This window comes from Lutra lutra, chromosome 1 (assembly GCF_902655055.1).
Source record: "Lutra lutra chromosome 1, mLutLut1.2, whole genome shotgun sequence".
NCBI lineage: Eukaryota > Metazoa > Chordata > Mammalia > Carnivora > Mustelidae > Lutra > Lutra lutra.
The window spans coordinates 49,513,673-49,540,172 of record NC_062278.1 but is presented as its reverse complement, the minus strand read 5'-3'; the positions used below and the strand labels follow the sequence as shown (position 1 = coordinate 49,540,172).

General features: G+C 36.2%; 1 protein-coding gene across 1 annotated transcript in view; it reads right to left on the bottom strand.

The window, feature by feature from the left end:
• ADGRG7 (adhesion G protein-coupled receptor G7) overlaps nt 1-26,500 on the bottom strand; it is a 69,966-nt gene that overhangs the window by 12,182 nt on the left and 31,284 nt on the right. Inside the window, exons 7-14 of the mRNA XM_047723209.1 lie at nt 23,750-23,889; nt 23,530-23,637; nt 17,795-17,955; nt 16,911-17,066; nt 12,351-12,463; nt 6,332-6,675; nt 5,567-5,657; nt 556-711 (exon numbers count right to left, since the gene is read on the bottom strand). Coding sequence (XP_047579165.1) covers nt 556-711; nt 5,567-5,657; nt 6,332-6,675; nt 12,351-12,463; nt 16,911-17,066; nt 17,795-17,955; nt 23,530-23,637; nt 23,750-23,889 — 1,269 coding nt within the window. The remainder of the gene's footprint in view (nt 1-555; nt 712-5,566; nt 5,658-6,331; nt 6,676-12,350; nt 12,464-16,910; nt 17,067-17,794; nt 17,956-23,529; nt 23,638-23,749; nt 23,890-26,500) is intronic.

Genomic DNA, 26,500 nt, shown 5'->3' with positions numbered 1-26,500 from the left:
ACTGATAGACCAGAGTACACATGTCCCACCTGCGGATATGTGGACACAATGTTGCCAGAATTTCCAATTTTTTCAAGAGAAAATATAATTTTTAAATCTCCCAATTTTTATGTTTTAAACTAATTTAAAAACCTTAAAGCCACTATCAGATTCAAGAAACACATGCAAAATATAACCTGAAGCTACTAGTTTGTAAAATGAAATGCAGTTACCAGCATCTTCTCACAATCTTCTCATTTCCTTAATGATTCAAATCTGATTTCTTGCATATTTGGGATTGGGGGAGAAATTTTCTTTTTTTGAAGTCTTTGGATTTAGTTCTTAGTTGGGCTCATACAGCATGAAAGTGTGTTAATGCAGTTCTATATTATTGGAAGATGAGAAGATTTACTTTTCGAGACAAAATTTAAAAGAAAATCCACCCTGCAAACCACATATCCTTGTCATTGTCCCGGAAGTCTGAAAACCCTTTTAGAATCTGTGGATGCATTGTGGTGGTGTATTATGTACTGCATGAGTAATGCCTGGGAGCATCCCACTAATGGGTAATCTTACCTTGTCAGATTCTGGTTAGTCTTCCATATCACTTTGACTATAATGATAATAAATATAACAATATTGTTGATGAGGATAATGGTGATAGGCATCATGAATGACCACAACAACGAGCTTGTTATAAGACCATTTTTTCCTGAAACTGCCAGCCAGCAGCTATGAGGAGAAAAAAATGATTTTAGTAGATTAAAAGAGTTATACGTACTGATTCTCTGGGCTATTAACGTTACTGAGAGAACTGCTAAAACCCAATATCCCTTTGCATTCTATATATTTGAAATGACTTCCAAGAATTCATCCACTAGGGAAAAAAAAAAATACTTAGTTCTACCATATTTCCTGATATATGGGCTAGTGAAAAGAAAATACTTTTAAATCAGGCAGTCCCAAATGTAAATGTCATTCTATCACTCACTAGGTGTCTGACTTCAGGCAAGTTACTGTTTTCGCTCATTTGTGAACATGTAGCACATCGAGGTGACTCAAAATTTTAAAGGTACAAGACATCATAGAGATACAACTCTCCCTATAACTATCCCTCCCTACAACTATCCCTAGTCACCTAGTTTCTATCACCAGTGCTAATCAATGTCTCTTGTGTATTCCTCTGGATTTAGATTATGCATATGCTAGCGAATATTTTTTTCTGATTTTTAAACAAATAATAACATATTGTACTTTTATCACTTAACATATCTTGAAGATCACTCTAGATGTGATTATAAAGACTGTCATTATTTTTTATAGCTGAATACTACTCCATTATTTTGTTTTGGTTATTTACATAGTCACTTATTAGTGGGCATTTTTTAAAGTTTAATGTTTAAGAATATTTTAATAGTTATTTAACCTCACTGCATCTGTTTTGAGGTTTTTGTTGTTGTTATTGTTGCAAATGGTTTGGGTGGTATTTGGGGTTTTTTTTTTTTTCCCCTCATCAGTAAAGTATAGTAATCACTTCTTGGCATTGTCACAAGAATGAATTCATCTATTTGGTAAGTATTAACAGGTTACATGCTATGTGATATCTAGTTCTAGATATCAGATATTAGCAGTGAACAAGAACAACAACAACAAAAACCCAAAAATTTCTTCTTTGTGACATGATGCTATATATAGAAAACCCTAAAGACCTCCATACTGTTTTCCACAGTGACTGCTCCAATTTGCATTCCCACCAACAATGCAAGAGGGTTCTCTTTTCTCTGCATCTTTGCCAACACTTGTTGTTTCTTGTGTTTTGTTTTAGCCATTCTGACAGATGTAAGGTGATATCTCATTGTACTTTTGATTTGTATTTCCCTGATGATGAGTGATGTTAAACATCTTTTCAAAGTATCTATTTGCTATCTGGATGTCTTCTTTGGAAAAATGTCTATTCATGTCTTCTGCCCATTATTTAATTATCTATCTTGAGTTTTGGAATTATTAGTCTTGCTAGATGCAGGGATAATAGAAGAGCACATGCAAAAGTAAGAAATCGGCTAGGAGTTTATTACAATAATCTGGTGGCTTGGGTGAGAAGAGGAAATGTTGGGAAATAGTCTGATTCCACATATATGCAAAAGTAAAGCAATGGATTTATTTCTAGGTTGGATGTGAGACATAGGAAGATTAAGGCTGATTCCAAATTCTTTGACCTGAGTTCTGGGAAGAACTACCATTAACTGAAATAGGAAAGATGATAAGAAGAGCAAGTTTGGGAGGGAAGACCACAAGATGTCCCATTAGACACTCCAGTGCCAGTATCAGGTGGGCATTTGGGTATTAACAAAATGACATGAGAAGCCCTGGAATGTATTTGGCATTCAATTAATGTATGTTTTCTTTCCTTGCAGGTATAACAGTATTATTATACACATCAAAGGATTTCTAAATTTTCTTGTATTGGACTGTTGTTATAATTTAAATTATTAGAAATCATATTTCTAATCTGAATGACCTAGAAGGAAACCAGGATGTTCAAGTCTCTATAATGAAATAAAAAGTAAAAAGGAATGCCTATACTCTATTAACAGACAGAATAGGTCTATCCTTAAATAAAATGGTGAGAGCTAGTGAGTTTATCTTCAGGACTTCTGGCATTCTTTTCATTGCTAACTGGAGAACAACCTTCCTGTCATTCTCCATTCTGCCATCTCCTACACAGAAGAAATTGGAGGGCACTTGATGAGAATTTAATGAAATCCTTCTGAGAAGTACTTTCAGAACTCTAGAAGCTTCTTTGGTGACTAAGTAAGTCAACATCAGAAGTTTCAAATGAAGAAGATGAACACATTTCTTATCTATGCAGCTTAGAGGGTTTAAAGGAGGAAGAAAAGATAGAGGAAGAAAATAGAATAATACAACTGTATTGGATAAAGGCAGACTTGTTAGTTATCAAACAATTAGACAAATATTTATCCTTACCTGCATGCTTCTTGAGTTGTTTCAACTTTAGACAATACCATTTCTTAGGATTACTGTTTGTACTATAGATGTGTGTGTGTGTGTGTGTGTGTGTGTGCATACACGCGTGCCTGCATGCCCGTGAATGTATGCAGGATTCCTCAGCCACCTCTTACCAGTAGGGAGACCTGGAAGGAAATTAGCTTAGATATCCACAGTGGTCAGGAACTGTGAACTAGGACAGGACTCCTTCTCAGCCCCTCTATCCTTTGTACCACTTGGAGAGATAGTCATGCTCGATTTGTTCTCATGACAGCCTCTCCTATGTTTTTTCTGAATTTAATAACTCAGATTTGAGAAATAGACTGTCTAGAAGATGGATGGATCCAAAGTCAGACTAACCCTTGTAGGTATAAAGTGGAATTTCTAGAATTAAGACTGGAGAGCACACACACAGTGGAGGCTAATCTGACAAACAGCTATGGAACTGACATCTAGAGAGCATTACAAGTGGAGGTCAGATGAAATGTTTAGCTACAAGTGATTTTGCCCCATGAAACAGATTATGAAGACAGCGTTATCCCATATATAGCATACACTTGGAAAGAATTTCCCCCTCAGGCATTATAATTTCCCATGTGACCTCAACCCTTCAGAAAAGTCTGAAACAGGTTATGTGATGGTGGCACCAACAATCAGGGGAGGGAGCATTAATGAAGAGTAAGTCCTACCTTGGAGTCACCCCATAATTGGGTTCTTACAGAGGTAGCAAGTGGGTTAGGGGTTTCAGGTATGACTGGCAGAGCTGGGAGCAGTTGGGGGAAAGCATGATATATCGTGGTGCTATTGCTGGAAGGATAACTAAAAATAATAATAATTATTATTATTATTATTATTCCTCCTTTTTCTATATATATTCCAAAGAAATGTGATCTTTGATCCACGTGTATAGGATAAAAGGTGGGGAATATGGGTCTAAGAGGAGGTATGTTACATTAAACATCCTTCTTCTCTTCCCAACTTCCCTTATTATCATCACCTTGTGTCTTCCCTAACATTTAACAGTGTACTCAGGAAAGAATCTGCTCTCAATTATTCATAGTTCAGTGTGAATATATTTAAGATGGTAAGCTTCTTTCTCCTGAAGGCTTTTTATAGGAGTAGATCTAGCTCTGTCCCAAAGTTAAGGTAGGAAATCAGTGATGCAATTTGAACAGAACTACCTCTCCTGTGAGATGCATCTTACTCCTGATCTGTAATTGTGGAATTAAATTTTTTAAATTTATTAAAAGATATTTAATCATAATTAAACAGAAAAACTGGTACCTGGAGTATTTGGCTCCTAAAACCAAGCCAGGTAGATAGCCTCTTATTCTTAAGTTGGGCATGGTCAACCTTGAAAATAGGTATGCACCCTAACACCACAATCTTCCCTTGGCTGTACTGGCACATTTCCAAGAGTTTTTTTTGTTTTGTTTTAGTTGCTTTTAGACTTAAGGTGGAATCCAAGGGGTAAGAATGGTTGAATTATAAAAGGAGAGGGGATGATAAATTATAGAGCAGTTGCCATTTGGTAGCAGAAACACACATAAAGTGGTACTTGGGTGTCTCAGTTGGTTAAGCCTCTGCCTTTGGCTCAGGTCATGATCCCAGGGTCCTGGGATGGAGGCCTACATTGGACTCCTTGCTCAGCTGGGAGCCTGCTCCTCTCTCTCGCTGCCTCTCTCCAGCTTGTGCTCTCCCTCCCTCTCTCTCTCTTTGACAAATAAATAAATAAAATCTTTAAAAAAAAGTAATACCCATAAAGAGTTCAACTCAGATCTCTTCTTTCTTTTTTAAGACTTTTATTTATTTATCTGAGAAAGAGGGAGAGAGAGAGAGCACAAGGAGGCGGGAAGAGCAGGGGGAGGAGGAGAAACAGACTCCTCACTGAGCCAGGAAGCCCAATGTGGGGCTCGATCTCAGGACTCTGAGATCATGACCTGAGCCAAAGGCAGACCCTTAACCCACTGAGCCACCCAGGCACCCCTCAGCTCAGATTTCTTCTCTCCTACCTCACAGAAAAAGCAAACACCATACAGTTGGGTATTTCCATTAGTAACAACTATTCACACTATAATCTCAGGGAGAATTTTTTTATGTGTGATAAATCATCATAAAACATTCATTCTAATCATATCAACATAAAACCAGTCATAAGTACAGATAGTGCTCTTCAAATTATAAAACATCTTCACACTTTCTTGACCCCTAACCATGATCTCAGAGTGGACATTACTATCATTGTTATTCCTATTTCCTAGATAAGAAAACTAAGATAAAGGGTTACTAAGGAGCACACATATTGTGTCCTATGATTTTTAGCCTTAATAAAAGAAGACAAATCTAACAAAGTTTAGGTTATAAATTTAGAAGGTAATAACTAGCTTTACAAAAGGGTTTATCTTAGGAAACTTTCATGTCACTACATTTAAAATATAATGTGTTGTTTGAGAATTTGAAATACTTATGATACTTATAAAATGGGACACATACATACAGTGACACTTGGACTCAATATCACTGAACAGTTACACTCTTATATCAAATAAATGGACATTTAAAAATATATATATAAACTCACATTTCTTCTTGTCGGTAATCTAACTCCCATTGTGAACCGCTCTGAGAAAAAATAATTCCCACTGTTACAACCACTACTATAGCCGGGACACCTATGTGGTAAAAGAGAGCCATTGAATTAATAATTTACTCAAGACTGGAATTAATTATAGGAGAACATTAATGAGTTACACATCTGACCCTTTTCAAGACTGTACTCTTCTTCCACTGTAGCCAACATACCAAATGATCTACAGATATGGGCGGATGGAGGACATAATTTTTCGGTAACTGCTGGCCTCTTTCTTTTATTTTTGGCTATACCTACTAATCTTACACATTTCTGATTTCTTTGTAACTCTTACCACAATTTCCATTCTTAAACTGCCTAATTCCTCTTTCCCTTGAATAAATTTAAATTAGATATCATTCACACAATTCTTTGTTGGAACCCAATAAATTTTTCAAATTATTTTTGTTAGATTCACTCTTGATGTTCTCGAAACTTTTTTTTTAAGTAGCTAGAAAGTTAATCATATATGGTCTAAATTTCAAATGAAACTAATAGAGATGTGAAAGGAAATTAACTTCTCGAGGTTAGCTTAGGATGTGACTAGGACAGCTGTGTGATCACCTCTTCCTCCTTCCCAGGAGTGTAAGCAACCAGGCAGAAGGTGCACTCCTAGTGACTGCTGGATTTCCATCTCCCCTTGTGCTGTTAGGTTGTTGAAATTAGGTTATTTCAACAAAATTAAATTTCTGAGTAAGCAGAAAGGCAAATGCTTACCCCATCCGATTAAAGAGATGAACAGAATGAAACGTTGAGGAAGAGGCCTCATGGTCCTAATAAGAAGGAAATAGAGCTGTGCAGCACTGAGGCCAGTCCAGCTAAACGTCACCAACAGGAAATAGTGCAGCAACGCGGCAACCACAGTGCACTTGGGATTCGGGATGTACACAGTGTCTTGGGTCAGCATTTCATTTCTGTTAGAGTCAGGCTTATTGGTGTCACTAATTTCCTTTAAGTTCTTATTGGAGTTTTCAATTCCAAACACAAAGAGGAGGTTAAAAATCAACATGGATACACACAGACTGACCAACACCCAGGTTACTGAAGTTTTTCTGACGTTCCTGAAAACAAAGAAGTATATATGATTAAACAAATAAACAAATCAGCCGCAAAAAATAAACTCTAGGGAAACTGTGAGAGGACACAGAAATATTGTTATCCAATGGAAATCCAACTCATAACCCAGTGGTCCAGCTGGTAAGTCTACCTTCCCAAGTACACCAGAAGAGCTCGCTGTTGTCGCATTTCCACAAAGAGGTGAGTTAGAGAAAACAGGTTGATATATCCTCCTGTCAAACTGTGTTTTAATCAAAGGTGACAGCTAGTTTTCAGAGAGGACCCCCAGAGAATGCTACTTTCAGGTATCCATACCCTGTGTAGCCCCTCCTGGGGCCAGCCTGTGACTTGATCTAACTAATGAAATGCACCAGAAGACCTGGCCACTAGGGCGAACTTATTCAGCAGATAAAGCACTACTGGGGCCAGTGATACTTTTATGACCCACAGCAAAGTTTTAACTCCTTTTAAAACCAGAAGGGAATTGGGTGCCTGGGTGGCTCAGTTCGTTAGGCAACTGCCTCTTGTTCAGGTCATGATCACAGAGTCCCAGAATCAATTCCTGTGTTGGGCTCCCAGCTCCATGGGGAGTCTGCTTCTCCCTCTAATCTTCTCTCCTCTCATGCTCTCTCTCAAATAAATAAAGAAAATCTTAAAAAAAGAAAAAAAAGGGGGGGAAAGAATTAACTTTTATAGGTCAAAGTACAAATAGGAGCATATATTAATATGTTCACCTTTATACCAGTACAGTTGTAAAACACAAGTTTTAAAACTTTCAAAGTTTTTAAATCTTTTTTTAATAGAGGAAGGATCCCATAAAGTCACTTTTCCCATGAAAGTATTAATAAGCTTTCCCCTTGGTTCTCCTGGGCGTTCTGAGCCACCAGGTAAAACATTTAGCTAACCTGCTAAAGAAACCACATAGCAATCCTCTGGGATGATGTGGAGATGGAGAAAGACCCAGATGTCCCAGCATCCAAGATATCCAAGTGAGTCCAACTCTACCCACCACTTGATTGAAGCCTCACAGGAGACCCACGAGAGACCAACAGAAGAACCATACAGCTGAGCCCAGTGAAGCCACAGAATCGTTAGAGATAAGAAATTACTATTTTAGGGGCGCCTGGGTGGCTCAGTGGGTTAAGCCGCTGCCTTCGGCTCGGGTCGTGATCTCAGAGTCCTGGGATCGAGCCCCGCATCAGGCTCTCTGCTCGGCAGGGAGCCTGCTTCCTCCTCTCTCTGCCTGCCTCTCTGCCTGCTTGTGATCTCTCTGTCAAATAAATAAATAAAATCTTTAAAAAAAAAAAAAAGAAATTACTATTTTAAGCCACTAACCTTTAGGACAGTTTATTCTACCACAATAGACAATAGGTTCTCCTCCAGATTTACAAACATATACAAAGGCTATATATAGAAAGGCTCTAAATGGATTTTTTTACATTTCAAAATAGGAAACTATTGCATATTAGTAGATGAATCCGTGTTCAAAGGTAGAGAAAGTCTCTTGCATTTTATGAAGTATTTTAAATAAAAAAAATCAAGTATGGATTTTAAAACAATAAAGCCAAATATAATTTTAAACTACCTTATAAGTTTAAAACAAAATGGTATAATATTTAGCTTAGATTACATTTAAAGAGTAAGGCTTCCATAAACATTTTAAATTAAGTAAAAATATTTAAAATTTGTGTCATGGTCTATTGCTGCTACTAAAGATATTTTGAGCAGACTGATGATTACTATTTCTCTGAAAGGCTTACACTCAACAAAATTTCACATGTGTCTTCTGTAAGACATTTCATAACCATTTTTCCATGGACTACCTCCCAAGGATTGGTATCTTGAGGACCATACTTTAGGAAATAACTTGCTGATAGTAAAATGGTCAAGATGTTTTGAATGAACTAGTTAATATAAAACTTGCTTGGACACTGTTCCTTCATTTGAAGAGGTAATTTCTGGAACCAAGTGCTCTTTAAAACTTTGTGGGTCTTTTTCTTCTCTTCTTTAGCTAAGATCTTTGCCAGAAAAGAACAGCATTTTCTCACTTTGTCTGTAAGCTGGCATTATTTGCCAATAGTCTTTAGAAGGCAGTGCAAGAGATAAAGAGAGAGAGAATATGTGTGTTTGTGTTCTCCTCACAAGTGTGTTCTCTGGTGGCCCACATGTGTATTTCCAGATTAGCAAAGAATTCAAGGTTGCCCTAAATAAGGTTGATCTCAAATGTGAAGTCTCATATTCTCTTTACTGTGCATATATTGTTTTCCTTAGTGGGTAAAGGCAGATATACCCTGAAGTCCCCTCTAATGACATATTACAATTCTCTGTATACTATGCTATGCAGTCATATATTAACAAAAGCTATAGAATCTCCATTCAGTACCATCTAAGCCCTTCTAGGTTTTTCAGACTACAAGTCCTCTCGAAATAACTATTTCCCTAAGTTTATTACTGTGATTAAAATCCTAATGTTTTCAAGTATCCATTTTTAATTCTAGAATCTGATGAATAAATCTGTTTGCTAATTATATATCCTTTGTGATTTTATAACATTCCATCATCAACCTTCTCAGTCTTTAGGAAGATGCATAGAAAGCATATATTTAATCCATAAAAATTGTATGAACTCTGTTCATTCTCTAGATGCTTTAGTTGAGATTTTCAGGATAATTCAAAATTTCATTCAGTCTCTAGAAAACTTAATAACCAGAACTGAGAAAAGTACTCAAAGGAGTCCTTTTATATAAAAACAAAGTTAGTTTCCAACTTTTTTCCTATTTCAAACATAAGTTATAATCCATAGGGAGAACAGGCTATTTTCATATACCCTGGCTCTTTGGTATATTACTATCTTCTGAGAATTAATATTATATTATTTTATATATAACATATATTATAATTTATATATTATATAACATATTTTATATATTTAAATTATATATAATTTATTATAACTTACACACATTATATATAAATTTCATATAATTATATGGGACCCTGTCTATGAACAAAGAAAACTATTTGATTCACAATTTAAAAATCAATGCCATTTTTAAGATTTTTATCTTTGTTTCCTGATGAGTTTTCAGTGACGTCTATGGCACCAATACTGCTAAGAAACATGTTGATAGAGAATGAAAAAAAATCTGATGATGACTGGAAGGAGGGAAATTTTAGGCAAAGAAACTAACTTTGCAGGTACTGCAACTTATTCACATGGGATCAAATAACTGTTCAAGAGTGATTATGACAGATGGACATTGGGGACGGTATGTGCTATGGTGAGTGCTGTGAATTGTGTAAAACTGATGAATCACATACCTGTGCCCCTGGAACAAATAATACATTATATGTTAATAAAAATTTTTTTTGGAAAAGTGGTTATAATAGAAATACAAATGAAAGGACAGACATAAGAGCCATTTCCTTTTACATGACAGATCTGTAATTACATGGTGTGGAGTTTTCCTTCAAGGCACTTACCACTATTTGTAATTATATACTTAATGCTGTATATATTTGCATAACATCAGTCTTCCCCCCGGGAATGTAAATACCAGGAGAGATGGAGCTTACTTGTCTCATTCATAATCATGGTGCTTGATTTGCACATGGTGCTTGGTCCATAGCTAGCATTCAGTATAAAAACTTAAAATGAATGACAAGAGACTCATTAAGTATGATAGGTAAAGAAGAATTAAATGAATTCTGGCTCTTTGAACAAAAAGCTGATTCTAAGTATGAGGCAGAGAAAGTAAAAAATGTGCTTGGGTCATCTTGCTGTATCTGAAATAAATAGGCTGATAGGGACATGCCAAAACAACATGAAGAAAGATTCCCTCTGATTACAGTGAAGAGTACACTTCTTTACAAAGGAATACAGTGACTAAATGTAGAAAGAATAATAGATAAGAAAAATCATCATTTTCAGCCATCAGTGTAGTAATATATTCCAGTAAGGACAACTGGTGGACACTGAAACCGTTGAGTAAGAGTTGAGGAACAGGACAGTCACACAATCATAAGGTTTCATCCCACGGATTATCTATTACTTACAAAAGGAAAAATGTGAACCTTTAGTGTGTAAAAATCCAGTAGACACTACTGTAAACAAGAGACCAAACGTAATAGAACCAATAATGGGACAAACTGACATTACGTGCTTCTTGCTCTATCACACTGAAAAAGACTTAATGATTTAGTATTCTCATCAAAAATATTTAATCTGTATCTAATTATGAGTAACATTTCAGACAAAGCCTAAACTTAGAATATTCTATTTTACAACATAACTGACCTGAGCATCTCAAAAGATTTAATGCCCTAAAAGACCAAAATACACAAAAATCAGAGGAATTATTTTAGGCTAAATGAGACTAAAGAGACATGAAAACTGAATGAATTGGAGGAAAAAAACCCAGCTATAATGAACATTATTGGGACAACTGGAAAAATTTTAATATAGGATATATATTAACACAGTAATATTAAATTAGTGGCAAAATTGGTAAATTGCTTGAGCTGAATTTCCTGAGTGAGGAATGGTATTATCCTATAGAGGAGAATACCCCTGTTCTTAGGAAATACTTGAAGAATTTAGACATGACAGTCAGGATGCCTACAACTTACTTTCAAAATTTCAGGACAGAGTAGAAAGAGAGATAAAGCAAAATATTAATAATTTAATGAATCTAGGTGAAGGGTATATGATTGTTCAGTGTTCTCTCAACTTTTCTGCCAGTTCTTAATTTTTTAAATAAAACTTCAGGAAAGATTTTTAAACAGCAATGCCTTTAAAATAAACTCTGAATTTACACACCTGAGAAAACATTTGTAAAGGAATTTGGTAGGAAGAAACAATTCTGAAGGAAAGATGAGTTCACCTTGAGACATCTTGAGTTTAAGAAGAAAACCAGGTAGGAATGCACAATAGACCCACTTACTCCACAGATATCCCTCTACTATGGGCCAAACACTGTATTCAGTCCTGGGGATACAGTGATCAAAACAAACAACAACAGCAATAACAAAATCAGAAAAGGTTACTGTCCTCATCAGTTTCACAGTGAGGGGGAGAATAGATAGGACACAAGTAAACTAATAAATAACAAGCTTATATTTATATATTACTTAAAATATAAAATGAAAAAAAAAACACAAGTGCTCCTTTAGTGAGGAGGTCAAGGAGGAAGGAAATATGTGTTCATAGGTAATTTTTTAATTAGATTTTTTTGAACTATGGAATTCAAAGACTTTTTTAAAGTTTCACCATTTGAAAACTTAATATATATTTTAAACTAGTTGAATTTTCAAAAACTTGCTATTTAGCAATGTTTTATTCTTTGGCAAACACAAATTGGTACATATGGTTCTGTTCAACACAAAGAAATTATAGCATTAATGAGCTTTGGGACCATATTAGTTTTACACGAGAAGCTTATAATTACATGGTGTGCAATTTTTCTTCAAGGCACTTGCCACAGTTTTAATTATATATTTATTTGTATGTATTTCTTAGCTTCTCCGGAACTGAGTGTCCTCTTCTATAAAAGGAGCTTGTGGAACTAAATCTGATTTCCCTTGTAGTTCCAAAAGACTGTATTCTGATGAGAATATGTGCAGAGGAAATAATATCAGGATAGCAATTTCTCTCATAAGAAGAGCATGTATCCTTTCTTACCTGGTGGCAATCTGAAATATAATTGTGAGAACCAGACCAGTAATGGACAGGGCACATCCAACGCTGGATAGTATGTTTAGTGATTCGGGATATTTATAGTTCTTTTTGAAACTCTGGAAAATAAGTTAAGACTTATATTTGTAAATAACCATTCCTGAAATGTCTATGAAAGTCATCATAAGAAGTTACATTGGTCAAAATACCAGATAGTTGCCAGATACATCTTTTTTTTTTTAAAGATTTTATTTATTTATTTGACAAAGAGAGATCACAAGTAGGCAGAGAGGCAGGCAGAGAGAGAGGGGAAGCAGGCTCCCTGCTGAGCAGAGGCTCGATCCCAGGACCCTGATGCGGGGCTCGATCCCAGGACCCTGAGATCATGATCCGAGCCGAAGGCAGAGGCTTAACCCACTAAGCCACCCAGGAACCCCCAGATAGATCTTTTTATAAAACTTGAGAAGTTTTAAAAGAAAATAAATGAACCCCTTATCTCTAAGCAGTCTATATGAAGCAGTGTTGAGAACAGTTATCTGTCAGTTAGGGAAAACATATATACTTCTCCTCAATGTCTAAAATCAAAGTTGTTTGAATTAGATTTAAGTTGCCTGAAGTTATTTCATTTATCCCTTACATTATTTTTATGTGTAATTATAATCTAAGAGGAAATCTGCATATGTAAGCTAATGCACTAAAAATAAAGTTGCAGAAGTATTTTTTAGACATGGAAAGATGTTTATATGATCCTGTAATATTTTTTTAAAAGGAGATCTCATTTTTGTCTAATGTATCTATGCCAAGTATATATTCATAGATAAGTATGCTGCATGTGAGTATGTACTCTTAGAAATCTGGTGAGGTAATAATCGTGGCCATTGAGTAGGTTATATATTATTTCTTGCCTGTCTTTAACAATTTAAAAAATTAGAAAGTAATATTTATATAACATGAAAGTAATATAGAAGCATTAAAAAAAGCCCATAGTTTTCTCTTACCCCCATATCATACCACCCTATCTCTTAAAATCCTATCTCTTCTCCAGAGGTGATCTTTTTTATAATATATCTACAAATATTACCTATGTCTCTTGTACAAATATATAGCAGTTTGTTAACATATTTTAATTTGAATTGCCATGTTAATTCAATATGTTATAAATGTTTTTCCATATTAGTATGTTTCTATTTAATAGATAAACTTTCATACCTTATGCAATAAGTATGTACTACTTTTATAGGAAGAAAACAAAAATAAAGTAAATTTCATTTTAAAAACAAAGATTTCACATTACTTCCTGTGTACACTATATTGAGTAAATACCAAAAAATCATAGAATATATATAGATCATCAGACCTTAGAAATCATCTATTTGCTTAGAGCCTATCTGCTCCTACTTTATATACAATCCTAATCAGCCTTTTAAAAAATTTGGCAACCCAAAACTAATTACAAATGTAGGCACTGAGGCAGACTCAGATATTAATGAGAAGAAACAGCTGGAAGTTTGACCTCAGGAAAGAAGAAAAATAACTATGACAATGTAGTCTGTATCATTTAATATATATAGCAACCCAAGCTTTACACAGATAGTGGATGATGCTAATGATCTTTAAGATATCAAAAAAATTAAAATTTTATCTTTATTATTTTCTTATTAAGAAAGCAGATCTCTGGCAGCACCTGGTTGGTTCAGCCTGTGAAGCATCTGCCTTTGGCTCAGGTCATGATCCCAGGATCCTGGGATCGAGCCCCATATTGGGCTCTGCATTCAGTGGGAGTCTGTTTCTCCCTCTGCCATGCCCACTCCTCATGCTTGCTCTCTACCTCTCAAATAAAGAAATAAAATCTTAAAAAAAAAGTAGATCTCTCTGTAATATGTTAGAAAATAATCAAAATCAATTAAGAAAGGCTTTGATCATTAAAATAAGAAAAGTATAACCTCACACTTGTCAGAATGGCTAAAATTAACAACACAGGAAATAAGAGTTGTTGGCAAAGATGTGGAGAAAGGAGAACTCTCTTACAGTACTGGTGGGAATGCAAACTGGTGCAAACACTCTGGAAAACAGTATGGAGTTTCCTTGAAAAATTAAAAATACAACTACCCTACCATCCAACAATTGCACTACTAGGTATTTACTCCAAAGGATACAAATATAGTGATTCAAAGGGGCACACACACTGATGTTTATAGCAACATTATCAACAATAGCCAAATTATTGTAAGAGCCCAAATGTTCATCCACTGATGAATGGATAAAGGATTAAATGGTGTATATACATAATGGAATATTACTCAGCCATCAAAAGGAATAAAATTTTGCCACATGCAACAATGTGGACAGAGCTAGAGTGTATTATACTAAGCTAAATAAGTCAGAGAAAGACATACCATAGGATTTCACTCATATGTGGATTTGAGAAACAAAACAGTTGAAAATAGGGGAAGGAAAAAAATGAGAGGGAGGCAAACTATAAGAGACTCTTAACTATAGAGAACAAACTGAGGCTTGATGGAGGGGTGAAGGATGGGCTAGATGGTTGATGGGTATTAAGGACAACACTTGTGATGAGCACTGGGTATTATATGTAAGTGATGAGTCATTAAATTCTACTCCTGAAACCAATATTATTCTATGTGTTAACTAACTAGAATATAAACAAAAACTTGAAACAACAACAACAAAAAATTTGTACTAGAAGTTAAATCCAGTGCATTAAAAGTAAGAAAAGGAAATAAATGATAGACAGGAAGGAAGGAAAAAAGGAAGGAAGGAAGGGAAAAAAATTTATAAACCATGGTTCTATATTGGGGCACCTGGTGGCTCAGTTGGTTAAGCATCCAACATTTGATTTTGGCTCAGATCATGATCTCAGGGTTGTGAGTTCAGGCCCTGTGTTGGGCTCCACACTGGGCATGGAGCCTGTTCCTGCTTAAGATTCTGTCTCTCTCCCTCTTCCTCTGCCCTGCCCTATCCCCTCTCAAAAACAAAACAAAACAAAACAAAATAAAACAAAAAACCCCACAAGTTTCTATAATTTGTTATTATATGTTGTATCAGTATGTTCTGATCTCAATTGGTTTCCCAAAGATGGCTACCTCACAGCTCCTAGGGAATGAAAACACCTGCTTTTCTCAGGAAGATTCACAATATTAGTAAGTGTAAGATACTACATCCCTCCCCATTCTACTGCATATAAAATCATTCCATCAAGTATAAAAACTAACACTTTTGGATTTATAAGAATAATAGATTTCTGGAAACAGAACAAACAGGTCCTTCTCTTCAAAGAGCCGGCCCAAGAACTTTCAGAGGTGCACTTATAGCTACACACCAGAACTAAGTGTTATCAGTTATTTGTACAGAGTAGCTTTGTAGTCAAAAGGTATAAGGAGGAACGCCTGGGTGGCTTATTTGATTTTGGCTCAGGTCATGATATCAGGGTCATGAGATCCATGCTGAACATGGAGCCTGCTTAAGATTCCTTCTCTCTCCCTCTCCCTTTGCCCTTCCCCCTCTAAAAAAAGATGTAAGGAATACATTGATAGATGAATGCCTAAGGAAGATGTGGTAGATACAAATGATGGAATGTTATGCAGCCATCAAAAGGATGAGTTTGGGCCATTTGCAACAACATGATGGACCTAGAAGATTATATGCGAAGGGAAATAAGTTGGACTGAGAAAGACAAATACCATATGATTTGACTCGTATCTGAAAGCTAAAAAAAAAAAAAAATGAATGAACGAAAAGCATAATCAGATCTGAAAATACAGAGCACAAACTGATGGCTGCCAGAGGTAATGTGTGAAGGGGAGTGGGAAATACAAGCTTCTGGGAATAAATAAGCCACAGGAATAAAAGGTACACCATAAGGAATATAGTCAATGATACTGTAATAGCATTGCATGGTGACAGATGGTAGCTACACTTCTGGTGAGCATAGCCTAATGTAGAAACTTGTGAAATCACTGTGTTGTACACCTGAAACTAATGCAACATTGTGTGTCAACTATACTCAAATTTTAAAAAATTTAAGATATAAGGAATACATAAAGGAACTATGGGACAAATTGGATGAATTCAAGAGCTATTCCTCTTTTATCTTCTAGCATCAACTTAGCAACATAGATTATTCCAATGGAAAAAGCTTTGGGTAACAGGTTTCAACTGCCCATCCATAGTTAAGTATGTACTGAACCCGTACCCAACACACAGCCATACAGCCTTACCTCTGGATATAACAACTTCAAGCTTCACAACATGTGAGTTAGTTGGATGGAGTCTATCAGCTCTTCTTTGCACATGGGCTCCCTTCTCATTATTAAATACACGGTACTGACCTCATCCACCCTGAGACCATACTGCAGGAAGCTCTATTTCCTTGCTGTTACCAGCACTTCCTTTTTTAGTCTTATCCCTCCATTCTCTGCTTATTCATTTAATCTAGATTGAATATCTATGCAAACTAGGCACCAAAATCATCTCCAGTTAGCACATGCCAGAATTATGTATAAGGGAAATTTGTGTCTGGAAAGAGACTACTGTGTACATCCTTACCATTAACACAGCAAAATTAGTAGTATGGTTGCAGTGACAGTGCAAGAAGCCATTAGAGTTCCTCTTTTTGTAACATCCACGTGTGTCCCAATCCTTTGTTGAAAGATTCCAATAGACACAAGCATAGGAATGGAGCTGGAATTCTTTTTGGTTATACTGTAAATTGAAAAGACAATTGCAACTGATTTCTTTAAAAATGCTGAATCAAGTAAAAAAAATAGGATAATCTAAGATAATATAAGTGTATGAGAAATCAATTAGGTAGGTACTAAGTACAACATCTTCATTAGAGATTGGGGGGAGGGAAGGATGTAAAATTCAAATTAGCTGATTTTGCATTTAGCTAGCCTGACCAAAAAACATGGATATTTAATGGTTTCACTTATTTGTGGAGCATAACAAACAGCATGGAGGACAAGGGGAGTTAGAGAGGAGAAGGGAGTTGAGGGAAATTGGAAGGGGAGGTGAACCATGAGAGACTATGGACTCTGAAAAACAATCTGAGGGGTTTGACGGGGCGGGGGGTGGGAGGTTGGGGGAACCAGGTGGTGGGTATTGGAGAGTGCACGGACTGCATGGAGCACTGGGTGTGGTGCAAAAACAAGGAATACTGTTACGCTGAAAATAAATTTTAAAAATTAAAAAAAAACATGGATATTTAAATGAATATCTTCAAAGAATTCTTAAAAGAATTTTTCTGTTAAATCAATATGTTATATGCCTAAACCAAATATTATACTGTTTGTTAACTAACTGGAATTTAAATAAAAATTTACATAAATATAAAGAGTTCTCCTGTGGATTTCTTTTGCCCAACCAACCCCCCTTTTGTAATCAAAAGTGGCCTGAATTACTTTGTTGTTGTTTTTAGTGGAAAAACTCACCTTTGGATTAAAGACAATGTCAACGGAAGCTCCCTGACTGTTATTTTCATTAGTACTGCCTGAGATAATTTTTTGACTAAAATCTGATTTAGTTTTAAAAGTTTTTGATTGGAAAAGCTTGTTGTTTTGATACACTACAAAGCCACATGCCGTTGTGTTACCTGTGAGACCAAAACAAACAAACAAACAAAAAATCAACAAATGAAACAAATGAACCCTAGGGCAACAAAAAACAAAGTCCCATGTCGTTATTCAACCGCATGACTGCTTACTGTTTAAGTACAGTAAAAATGGTTTGCTAGGGACGCCTGGGTGGCTCAGTTGGTTGAGCAGCTGCCTTCGGCTCAGGTCATGATCCCAGCATCCTGGGATCGAGTCCCGCATCGGGCTCCTTGCTTGTCAGGGACCCTGCTTCTTCCTCTGCCTCTGCCTGCCATTCTGTCTGCCTGTGCTCGCTCTCTCTCCCTCTCTCTCTCTGACAAATAAATAAATAAAATCTTTAAAAAAAAAAATGGTTTGCTAGCCTAATATTTACTTAATTAACATGTATAACCTGTGCCTGGCCATTCTACTCACATTAATTTTTTCCAGAGGTTCAGACTCCTTACCTTCTAAATGGCTACAAAAATTTCTGCCTAATTCATCTCAAGGAAGAATTATAAGGATTTCATGTATAAAATAAACATCTTGCTTTCTTTTCTTTTTTCTTTTCTTTTCTTGTTTTTTGAACATCTTGCTTTCTATGCAGTGAAACAGTGAATATGACATTCAGGTAGCCCAAGGCCGTGTGGTTTTCCACCCACCACCACCCAACTGCCCACCAATAAGACATCAGGCAAGAAAGAGCAAAAAGTAAATAGTGAATATCGGGTTGGCAGTGCCTAGGAAAGTGTTATGAGACCTGTTTCCTATTACAAGGGACCGAGCAGAAGCCAGTCTATTCAGTCACAGAGCCAGGAGTTCACATAGTGCGTATCAGGGACTGTTTCAAGGGAGATACTTTCCATCATCTCCTGAACCACTGGTCTTTGCTACTTCATGATGATCATGGATTTTTCCCAAGGCTGGGAGACTATTGTGACATATTTCTTCAGGACCCTAGGAAATAGTGGTTGGCTGTTCCTCGGATATCCTAGAAAAGCATGGCCACAGCAGAGGGTTTTACATGGAGGCAGCCATGGTGGTTGTCAAACAGAAGACCTAAGGAATGCCCCTAACGCTTTATCCAACTGTTGGCCATATTTAAGACAAAAGCAACTATAACAATTACAGGTTTGAACTCAATTAATTTTTTAAACTCTGCGTTTACAAGTGATATCAAGAAAACTGAAACAGTGGCAAGATAGGCAGACAATGCTTTGACAGTTCCGACCATCCTCCCAGACAGCCACATTCTAGCCTCTGCCTGGAAATAAAGACATTGGTTTACGGAGCGTTCTCATGGCACATTGGACTTGCCAAATTATTCCTTCTGGGAACTAGATGACAAAGTTAGCCTGAAATTTGCAGCAAAGCTTCTTTTCATTATTATTGTGGGTGGAGTTTTGTTTGTTTGTTTGTTTGTTTGTTTTTTGCTGTTGTTTTTTAAATAAAAGAAGGACAAGCTTGATATAAAAGTCGAGTCCTGGGTGGCTCAGCTGATTAAGTACCGGACTCTTGACTTTGGCTCAGGTCGATCTCAGAGTCATGAGACAGAGCCCCATGTCAGGCTCCATGTTCAGCAGAGAGTCTGCTTGAGTGTCTCTCTCTCCCTGTCCCTCTGCCCCTCCCTTGCTCATGCATGTGCACACATACACACATACGCGTGTGTTCTCTCTCTCAAATAAATAAATCTTTAAAAAAATATAAACAAACAAATAAATAAATAAAAGTCAAATCTGTAGAAATATAGAGTTTAAAAAATGAAAGTACCTTCTTACCCCTCTCCTCATTCCTACAATATTTTGGTCATTTATTAAAAAATAATCACTTTCATCTAGAGAGAAAGATTCATCAGAAAAAAATTCTATTTACCATTTTAATTTTTGTTAAATCTTCATATTTCTAGATATACCTTCTTGACATTGATTTATATTCTTTCACTCTCTCCCTTTTTGTAATCAAATTTATTAGAATCTTGACTATTTTATTAGTCTTTTCATGGAAATGATGGGGGTTTTTTGTTGATCAAGCCTAGCATTTGTTAATTTCTACTTTTATTAAGTTTCTCCATCACATTTATTATTTTTTTTAGCTTCTTTACATTCACTTTATGTTTATTATTCTTTAGTTGAATGCTCAGTTCATTTTTTAACAATTTCATTTATTTTGTAATAAATTTATTAAAGCACATATATTTTTTAAATAATTTAAATAATCTACTTTAAATAATTTACTTTAAAAACTAAAAACATGCAGAAGAAAATATATGAGACTATCATTATGACTTCAACATAGGGAAGAATTTGAAGAATTCTTTGTCCACATCCCATAGGTGTTGATATGTGGTATTCTCATTGCCATTAATTTCCAAGTACTTTGTAATGTACACTTTAGTTTCCTTTCTAACAACATTTATTCTTAATTTCTAACTCGGATAAAACTTTGGCTATTCTTTTGTGATACTTTCTAGTTTTATTGCATTGTGGTCAGGAACTATGTCTTACGTAACTTTTATTTTACAAAATGCATAAGCTTTTGTACATGGTCAGTAGCAAATGACCATGTAGTGACTAATGAATAGATGGTCAATTTTTGAAGGACCTGATGGCTATGTGAAAGAATTTTTATTATCTCTTTTTGGCCTACAAACAAAATTAGACACACACTTAAGTGTATATAAAGGTCAAGTCCATTAATTTTTTTTGTCTCCTTGCTCTTTAATTTCTGGGAGAGTTGCACTAAAATCTTTACTTAGAAGAATGGTTTGTCAGTGTGCCCCTATATTTCCAACAACTTTTGTTTATATATGTCAAATGATGTCTTTCTAGGAGAAAAAAGAATTAAAATACAGATAATTTGGAGCTTTAGTTTCTAAAAATTGTATAAAATATGTCCCTTTCAGAGGTGTCTGAGTGGCTCAGAGGGTTAAGCATCTACGTTTGGCTCAGGTCATTATACCAGTGTCCTGAGATCAAGTTCTACATCAGGCTCCCTGCTCAGTGGGGAGCCTGCCTCTCCCTCACCCACTTCCCCTGCTTGTGACTCTCTCTGTCAAATAAATAAATTTTTTTAAAAAGTCCCTTTTAGCCTAACCTGAGTCTCTATCTCTTAACAGTGTGTTTTAGCCCAACTGAAAAGATTGATAACTTATAAGGAATAAGAAGTTAGATCCCTATCTTTCGCTAAACATATAAACTCTAGGTTCACTGAAGACCTAAATGCATACACAAACACTAAAAACATGCAGAAGAAAATATGGGAGACTATCGTTGTGACTTAAACATAGGGAAGGATTTCTCTTATAAAGTACCAATTATAGGGGCGCCTGGGTGACTCGGTGGGTTAAGCATCTGCCTTCCGTTCAGGTCATGATCTCAGGGTTCTGGGATTGAGCCCCACATGGGGCTCTCTTCTCAGCAGGGAGCCTGCTTCCTCCTCTCTCTCTGCCTGCCTCTCTGCCTACTTGTGATCTCTCTCTGTCAAATAAATAAATAAAATCTTTTTTTAAAAATTACCGATTATAGAGGAAAATACTGATACAGTGGACTACCCTATATATTAAAACTTGGGTGTGACAAAAGATGTAAAAAGCCAAGCAAAAGAAAGCTACAGACTGGAGGAAAGATATTTGCAACTTTATAGCCAATAAAGAATTAGTATCCAGAATACAAGAACTTCTAATGACCAATAAGAGAAAGACAAACAATTCAATAGAGAAATGATCATAATGTTCAAATAGGCAAGTCGCAGAGTAGAAAATCAGAATGTCTAATAAATACATGAAAAGGTATACAAATAAAGGAAGAAAAAAATCTAACGTATCATTGAATTTCCAAGCTGCCAAAGGAATATAACAATATTTGTAACATATTTATCAGATAGACAAAGTAACAAACAAACAAGGAACAATACTTGTAACATGTTTATCAGATAGACAAAAGTTAATAAGCTTATAACGTATGAATAAATCTCCCAAAAGTGATGTGTAGTTTAAAAAAAAACAAGTTCCATACACCATGATACCACTTAGGTAAATATATAAAACCCACAAAATAGAATATTTTATATATGGATATAAAAACATGTAGCAAAAGTCTAAAGGCAATCATAAAAATGAAATATAGCAACTTAAGAAAGATATAAGTTCTGAGAGGGAGGGATGGGAAAAAATTAGGACATGGACCTGTAATATCCTCTTTTTTTTTTTAAGAGGTCTGAAGCAAACAGCAAAATTTGACTTCTGTTTACCTTGCTCTACCTGTGGGTACACAGGTGCTCCATACATCTATACTTTTCTATATGCATGAAATACTTAAAAAAAAAAAAACAAACTTAGATTTGGTCTCTACCTTCACAAAGCATATAGCCAAAGCAAATGGGAGCAAAATTTCACAGCATGCCAGATCCATGAATAATAGCCCTTCTTCTTTTTTTTTTTTTTTTAAGATTTTTATTTATTTATTTGACAGAGAGAAATCACAAGTAGGCAGAGAGGCAGGCAGAGAGAGAGGAGGAAGCAGGCTCCCTGCTGAGCAGAAAGCCCGACGTGGGGCTCGAACCCAGGACCTGGGATCATGACCTGAGCCGAAGGCAGCGGCTTAACCCACTGAGCCACCCAGGCGCCCCTAATACCCCTTCTTCTTTATCGGAGCTATTATGAATTCTAAAATATGCACTTTCTAATTGGAGTGCTTTTTAAGTTTTATTCTTTTTAGAGGAGGAGGGGCAAAGGGAGAGGGAGAGAGAGAATCTCAAGCAGACTCCTTACTGAGCACAGAGCCAGACGCAGGACTTGATTTCACAACACTGAGATCATGACCTGAGCTGATATCAAGAGTCAGATGCTTAACCAACTGGCCACCCAGCGCCATACATTGGATTTTTTTTGTATTTGGGAGAGAATAAAAGTAAATGTGTGCACTTGCTTTCTTTATTATTATTGTCAAAATAATCATTATTTTAGACTTCGAAAATTACAAACATTTCAAGTTAGACACAACATTTTCTGAAGGGCTATATGCAAGATACAGGGAGCCCACGGTGAGCACCATATTAGTGGAAATAACTAATATCTGTTGCTACAAGATGATGACTGTGCCAATCACATAAAATATCCCAAGGCAGGTCCAGAGGATGAATCTGAGCCTGCAAGTGCCATGCCAAGAGTAAATATGAGCAAAGTTTATGACTGAAATTTTTAAATGTATTTTTAAGTGTAAAATTGGCTTATATTAGCTAGATTTTTCTTAGAAAACAGACTTGTGTCCATGACCAGAGCATTTCAATTCTGCTCCAAAGGTTTTTGAAAGGGGAGGGGGGAAGAAGAAATTCATCTCTATCATCTAGAATAATAGAGTTGAGATTACCATAATTTTAAGATTTTATTTATTTCAGAGAGAGAGCATGCAGTGGGCATGAGTGGGGGGAGGGGCAGAGGAAGAAGCAGGCTCCCTGCTGAGTGGGGAGATGCACACGGGGAGCTCAATCCCAGCTGAGGTCATGACATGAGCCAGAAGTTAGATGCTTACCGACTCAGCCACCCAGGTGCCCCCAATTTGAGTGTACTTTTTAATGTAACAAAGTCTGAGACCTACTTGTTGAGGTATTGAGCAGGATTTGAAGTTCAATCTGCCCATTTGGATTAAGGCGTTCCACATCTCTGTCCACAACTGTGGAACCAGGAATGAGAGAATCACTAGATCCTGTCAGAGGAAAAAAGTAGAGTTTTAAAAGTCTACATTTTCTTAGAGCATTATTCATGGTTGATAGCAGAATGCTGTCTGCTATGATAAGTACATGAGACAAACAACTCACCTTTCTTCACAGAGAAGAGAACACTTGTGGAATGCCCAGTGCTTTCTGAAGACAAATCTACAGACTGTACTGCCACATTGGGCTCCACCACTGCCTTGTTACCCAAAGACGTAGAATAAATTTCCATTTGCTTAACAAGCCTGTATAGGATAAAATATAACAACATAACATTCTAGAGATTTGTCATAAAAAGGTTTGTATTCTCTCCCTCATTCTAGTAGAAAGGCATAACCACAGAACTCACATGATCACAACATTGATACGATCCACTTAAAATAATTTATGTTCTTCACCAGAGTCTTGCTTTGTTGTATATACGTTTTTTTCTAAAGTTCTGGTGGACTGAAGGATACTGTATATATAGATGCCAGAAAGCTGGAACTCAAGAATGACAAGTTTCCCCACAGAAATAGTCTCTATTGTGCTTCTCTTTCACATAAAGGATGATGTTGCTATCCGTCATTGGCCAGATATGTGCTTCTTGTTTCTCCAAGGATGAGAACCAATTTCCCCTTATTCAACTCTCTCCTCTCACCCAAACCCCTTGAGATCTAAACCATTTCCTGTCAGTTGTTGGTTCAAGAGGCAACAATTCATTTGGAACCATGCAAGAATAGAGCTCTGAGCTCACTGCCTCGGTTATTATCTCTGCATTGCAGGTTTCCACAATGTTCTTTTCTACTTTGGATAACTTTGAAGGCAGATTAGTTGGAAAGTGGGATGGAGTGGGAGAGCCTGTCAGTTTGGTGTTCTACAAAGAAAAGTCATAAGACCTTTTCTTTTCCTTGTTTCTTACAAGAAGTATTTGCGTTATTTCTGCACCTGATCAAACAAATCTCTATAGCTAAGATAACTGATTCAATCAAGTTTTCCCAGAAGTGAGGAGATTTCATTAAAATGTAGTTGTTCCATATTCTAAATCTTTATTTTGGCCACTAAAGTATTTTTCACTTTTCCCAACTGACATAATAAAGAGACAAATTTTAAAATTATTGAAGATTGCTTTTATAAAGAGAATATGATAATCATTTATATGGAAACCATTTGAGTTGGCTTGTCTGTTTTGAATGTTTTCCTTTCATAACACCATTTTCTGAATTTTTAGCAATTCACACTATATATTTCCCACTTAATAAATAACAATCATATTCTAGAGCTGCTTTCGACAGAAAGAATACCTAACAGAATTCTAATCTTCTAAGAACATATTTCATATGTTTGTCAACAAAACACTATCTGCTGAGCACCAACTAAGAGGTCATACTCTATGAAACACTGGAGATACCAAAAGGCACTCCCTCAGGCATTGGAAGGCTAAAGGGAAGGACATACTAGATATTTGGGAGTGACTGCAGGGTTCACAACCACTTTCATAGGGCTGCTCTAGCCACAGCCACTTTCAAGACCATTTTTTCCTTCCATATGATTCTTCCCTGCCCTTGCCATAACTGATTCAATTAGAGATGAGTGCCTGCTTCAGAGTACCCAGTGCAGAGGTTGGCCATTGACCAGCATAAATTCTTGGAAGAAGCAATCAGATTCTTTTCATTCAGGAATTTTCAAGTTAGTGCCATAGTTATATCAGGAAAGTCATGATATAGAGGGGACCAGAGAGGTCATTCTGTCATTTTAAGAACAAATACAAGTTTAAAATAAGATGCTTAATTTTTCCTGTTGAGAATAAAAGATGGGATGCCTGGGTGGCTCAGTAGGTTAACTGTCTGCCTTCTGCTCAGGTCATGATCCCAGGGTTCTGGGTTTGGGTCCTTCATTGGGCTCTCTGCTCAGTGGGGAGTCTGCTTCTCCCTCTCCCTCTGCTTGCCGCTCCCCTTGCTTGTATGCTCTCTCTCTTTCTCTCTCTCTCTCTGTCAAACAAATAAGTTTTTTAAAAAGAAAAAAATATGTAAGTAAATTCTTTTGAATTTTTTCATGGTGCTTATCACCTTCTAACTTCCTACGTAATTTACTTATTATGTTTATTGTCTCTTATCCTTTCTCTGGAGTGTAAGTACAATTGAAGACAAGGATTTTCGTATGTCTTTAATCAACAGAATGTATTCCCAGCACATAAAATAGTGCCTGGCACATTAAGGGCTCAGTAAATAGTTCATTGAATAAACTTGCTTTCCTACCTTAAAATAAATTGTCCACTTTATGATCTAGGAATGTCTCTCTCAAGGACATGGAAGCCATCCCTTTAAAATGTGAACATCAAGGGAGTTAGTTTCTCTATTTCCCAGTTCCTGTGGGGCTAGGAGCCTGATTTTAGTGGGTGGGTACCCTGCTCCAAGTTGCAAGGCTACCTCTTGTCATAAAGATATGAGAAGTTTGTTCTTCCTCTGGATAAAGTCAGTTAGCTAACACAGATGGCCACCTCAAGTACTGGGTTAATTTAAGATGAACTATGTGTGACAGTGTTGTCAAGTTCTCTTAACTGAGGACTAGTTATTGATTACCTGAAAACACATATGTAATAGATTATATCTGCTTGGCTATATAAAGAGGTGAGATTTCTCTCTGCAATCTCTTAGTGTTTGCCTGTGATACACATCACATTCTGGTTTAGTGCTTATGTAATAAAAAGTGTTTTCTTTCTCCACTATCTTTGTGGAGAGCATTTCTGGACTGAGAAAAGATTTTGTTTTTAATTATATCTCCCCAATGTCATAAACAGGGTTAATTTATGAGAGAACAAAATAGAAGTAAAGATGAAACATACATGTTTATTGAGTCATATTAATTATAAAGACC